The sequence below is a fragment of the Octopus bimaculoides genome, chromosome 14, assembly GCF_001194135.2.
Source record: "Octopus bimaculoides isolate UCB-OBI-ISO-001 chromosome 14, ASM119413v2, whole genome shotgun sequence".
Taxonomy (NCBI): Eukaryota; Metazoa; Mollusca; class Cephalopoda; order Octopoda; family Octopodidae; genus Octopus; species Octopus bimaculoides.
The window spans coordinates 20,512,074-20,516,673 of record NC_068994.1 but is presented as its reverse complement, the minus strand read 5'-3'; the positions used below and the strand labels follow the sequence as shown (position 1 = coordinate 20,516,673).

At 36.1% G+C, this 4,600-nt stretch overlaps 1 protein-coding gene across 1 annotated transcript in view; it reads right to left on the bottom strand.

The window, feature by feature from the left end:
* Positions 1-111: 111 nt before the first annotated feature.
* The window catches only part of LOC106876130 (nuclear transcription factor Y subunit alpha), a 25,456-nt gene continuing 20,967 nt past the window's right edge, over positions 112-4,600 (bottom strand). Inside the window, exons 4-6 of the mRNA XM_014924546.2 lie at positions 3,681-3,742; positions 2,556-2,675; positions 112-768 (exon numbers count right to left, since the gene is read on the bottom strand). Of these exons, the coding sequence (XP_014780032.1) occupies positions 535-768; positions 2,556-2,675; positions 3,681-3,742 (416 nt within the window). The 3' untranslated portion in view covers positions 112-534. The remainder of the gene's footprint in view (positions 769-2,555; positions 2,676-3,680; positions 3,743-4,600) is intronic.

Here is a 4,600-nt window from a genome sequence, read left to right as displayed (position 1 = left end):
TATATATATAAAAGATAGTTTGTGCGAGTTACTTTGTATGTTTGAAGTTAAACATGGAAGGACAGGATGTATGTAGCATGCTGAAGCAATGAAAGAAAACAATTTTCTGAAAAGACAAAAACTGATTCTCTATTCAATACACAGCAGGATGAGGGAAATGCAGAGAGAGAGAGAAAGAGAGAAGGGAGAGGACAGAGATATGGTGGATGATGAAGAATAAAAGGAAAATGATTGCCACTATACTGAAAGTGGATGATGTGTAACAAAATCAGCACAGTAAATTTTTTTAATGCTGAATCCATTAGTCCGTACACTGTCACTTTTGTCTGTTTAATAGTGGACAGTTATTATATATATGTATATATGTTTATACACACACATATATATAGTTACTCTGTCAGTACATCATTCATTCATAATATTATTTACAATATCACTTAGCATGTCCCTTCAGATATGAATTACAAAGTTCATAACATTAGCACAGGAATTTTAGAGGCGCTTTACATGAATGAGCATTGAGTTTCAGTTAAGTCAAGTCGTTAAAGAGCTGAGTAAATCACTCGGATGCCCTGAGCTTGGTGAACATGTAGCAGCTGCAATTTCTCTGTATCTTGTCTCAGTGGGTTGAATATGGCTGCTGCCATTTGCAGCTCCATGTGAATGGTTTATGGGTGAAGGGTCTTTTCGAGGTCCACTGACAAAGACGCCTCCTTGGCCACGTTGTCTGTTAATGGCATGACGATGCCGCGATTCATACAAGTATTTCTACAAGCAGAAAATGAATGCAAAAGTAAATAAAACATCAAATGAAACATATCATCATTATTAACATCTTCATCACTGATATAACAATTACTTCCATAACATCACTAACATTAGTCTCTTACTGAAAATGCTTTTGGTTGGATTATTTTTTGTATACTGGTTGAGAAAATGATGGCTATGCAGTCTGAGAAACTAAGTTTCTTTAGAGAAGACTGAGGGAAATGTTACTGTAGTTGTAAGTTGGGTGAAGATCTTGATGTAGAGAAAATTTAATTAAATTTGTTACTGTGTTGCCTAGATTTTGTTTTGTTAAAATGTGTTGTGTATATTAAAATAGTCCCTATGATGACTTATCTACAGAATAATTTAAAACTGCAATGTTTACACTTGCACAGAATCCATTTTCCTTACTACTTGCTTGGATATTAACAACAAAGATTTCCAGTTACTCTAGTTTAAATTTCCTCTACCCTATTCCTTCAAGTTTATGTCCTGTCTGCCACTCACTGTACTCTGTGAATTACCAAGAACTGATTAACTATCTATCATTCTGCATTTAGGAAATCTATCTCAACACACTCTTCTGTAAAGCTATCAGTCTCATGATTTCATTGGACAAAATCTGTTTTGGTTGTTGCACTTCTTCCACACCTATATCACTCGTGCAGTGGCCAATTTTTTTGCTGCTTTGAACTACTTGCAACAGTTATTATCCTTACTTTCCACTATCTCTGAGTAACATTCTAAAAATACCTTATATATTTCTCTTTAAAAACAAGCCTTTACTCAGCCATCCATTGGTTCTGTAGCTTTAAATTATTTTACTACTGCTGTGTAATCAAGGCAACAGATATCCCCTAACTGCACAACAGTCACTGACCATCAAATGCTGGTACTTGAAGTCAGTTAACTGGTAAGAGTTCTACCAGTTATATGCTGGATAACCCTTGCATCAAATGTGTTTCACGGCCGTAATACTTGCAAGAAACCCATCAAGAAAGCAAAAGGTTTTTATTCATTGCAGGCCTGAAGCTCCGCTGCCTCTTCTGTTCTTTACCAAGTGAATCTCTTACTAATTTTCCAGAATTCTCCAATCTGTCACCCTTCTACAAGAATTGATCTGAAAATATCCTTGATGTAAATATAGCCACAAAAGTTACAATTGGTTTTGCTTCTTCCACAATCTCCGACATCAATAAAACTTCCGCTAATACCTTCATTTGCCACTCTACCGCCCTTACTACCAAATACATACATTTATCAATTGCAAAAAAATCCCCCCACTCATGAAACACTGAGGGAATCCATAAATGATTACCTGAAATCAAATCTCCTTTGATTCAGACTGTATGATCTGACCCCTGGTTACATAGTGTTAGGAAAAAGAATGAGATGGTTGTGGCTAGAATACATTTAATTACAGGTCTATTTGATGAAGGCTAACCTGGAACTTAAACAGCATTTCTGTTCACTCCAACTAATTCTGGTATCATCTTCCATTGTCTTCAAGCACATTCACTTAAAGGTAATGGAAGAAGATAATGTTGGAAGTGAGAGCTTAAAGGTAGATGTCGGAGAACTTGCTCAGATTAGGATAAATTCCTGTAGAGAGAAAAGGATTGAAGAATTGGTAAGGATATTCACTAACTCTGGTGTAGTTATGCAGAGTGTGTGCAAAGTGAAGCTGGCTGCAAAGAGAGCATAAAATATGGAAGCTTTTTCTGAAAGCAGTTCTCAGCTTAACACAATTTTCCTTCACACTCTTCCATGTTCACCATGATACTTACCCGCCTTTCTTTAGGTATTTTGCCCAAAGCCTCTAGTTTTGCTCTGGCTTGTCGTCTTTTTAAAATTCGATGATACTGTTTAGCATTCACGTACAATGGCTCCTCTCCAGTTTCTCCAGGCTAGAATAAAGATAATAATAATCCTAATAGTAAGCTAGAAAATAAAAGATCAGATACAACAATAATAGACAAGGAAAAGCAAAGTTGCCTACTAATCGATCCATCATGTCTGTTTGATTCCAGGATCGTAAAGAAAGAAGACAGAAAACAAAAATACATTGAGCCTGAAGGGGTTAAAGGCAAGACTGACCACAGCAGGATTTGAACTCATAATGTAAAGAGCCAGAATAAATACTGCAAGGTATTTTGTCCAATGCTCCAGTGATTCTGCTAATCTATTGTTCTTTAATAATTGTGTCTGAAGTAAGCACAAAGCCAACGATTTCGAGGTAAGGGGTTTAGTTGAGTATATCATCATCAATGGAATAAAAAGTAGAGTTGGCCTCTGCAAGATTTGAATTGAAAATATAAAGAACAAATGCTGAAGGGGTGCATTTTGCTCAAAGCTTTAATAATTCTGTCACTCCAACCCCTTGTTGTTGTTGTTGTTGTTACTGTTGATGATGATGATAAGTGTTTCTAAAATAGGCACAAAGCCTCAAATTAGAGGGAAGGAGCAGTCAATTGACTCCAACACTTGAAAGGCAAAGTTGACTGATGGGTTTGAACGTAGACTGTGAAGAACTAGAACAATATTCTGACAATTCTGCTAATTCTTCAGTTTAAGATCTGTGATATATTATTTAATCTGGTGTTGTAACATTTTGCCATTCCACAGCTTTCACTTATACTAGAAATGATTTTTCAAAAAGTTTTGGCACAAGGTCACAAACACGTGGAGGGAAGTATAGTCAAATGAATTAACACCAAGATCTGAAATCAGAATATAATGATACAGAACTAAACATCACAATGCATTTAGTATACACTGTGTTGATTCTATCACTCGACTTACTTTAAAATAAAAGCAAATAGAAAGAAAATATAACCCTGGCATTTTAAAGCAACAAATTTGAATAGATCAACCAAACATACAGAAGCAAGACAAAAGTTTCTGATACTTACACTGACCATGGGTAGTTGTTGACCAGCTATCTGCTGCGTTGGTAAATTTATCACTTGAATACCTTCAATATGATAAATTATTAATAACCATTAATCATTGATGACAAATAACTAAATAGGTCTTCTCTCTGGTTAATTATTAAACAATGGGCATTCAGCTCAACCAAACTATTTGTACTTAGTTCTATTTACTAATAGGGTGTCTTCGTCAGATTCTCAGTTTCGCTCTGTGTGACCACATCTCAAATAACACACGAGAACAATGTCATCAGCAGCTGATCATTGAAGATCAAGTTTGGCAGTGCAGGATACAGCGGCTTGGCCCCATTTGTAGGATGATCGCTGGAAGACAACTACACCAACTTTTGTGGTAGCAGCAAACCATGCACTGGTGAATCTGGCACAGTGCACCAAAGAAGAGATGGGCAAAATAAACTGAGGAAGACCTAAAGTCACAGTGCCTTGTTGTACCATTCTAAACTTTTTATTCTTTACAAATAATATACAATGCTTCAAGCAAACTACAATACTCTCATATATATACATATATACATGGCATGTGTTGGGCAATTCAACAGGAAGCGACAAGCCAAAGGACTGCTCCAAGCTCCAATGTTTCCACAGCTGGATGCTCTTTCTAACGCCAACTACTTTACAGAGTGTATGAGGTGTTTTTATGTATGCATGTATGTATGTATATATCTGGCGTAGCCATCTGGTTCACCAGTCCTCAGTCAAATCGTCCAACCCATGCTAGCATGGGAAGCGGACGTTAAACGATGATGATGATGATATATATATATATATATAGATATCATTATAAATATACAGGGATTAGCAATTGAGTTGCTTCTCCAACATACTGAAAAATTTAGAAATAGCAGTCAAAGAACTACTGATTCCAAACTACAAATTTTCTC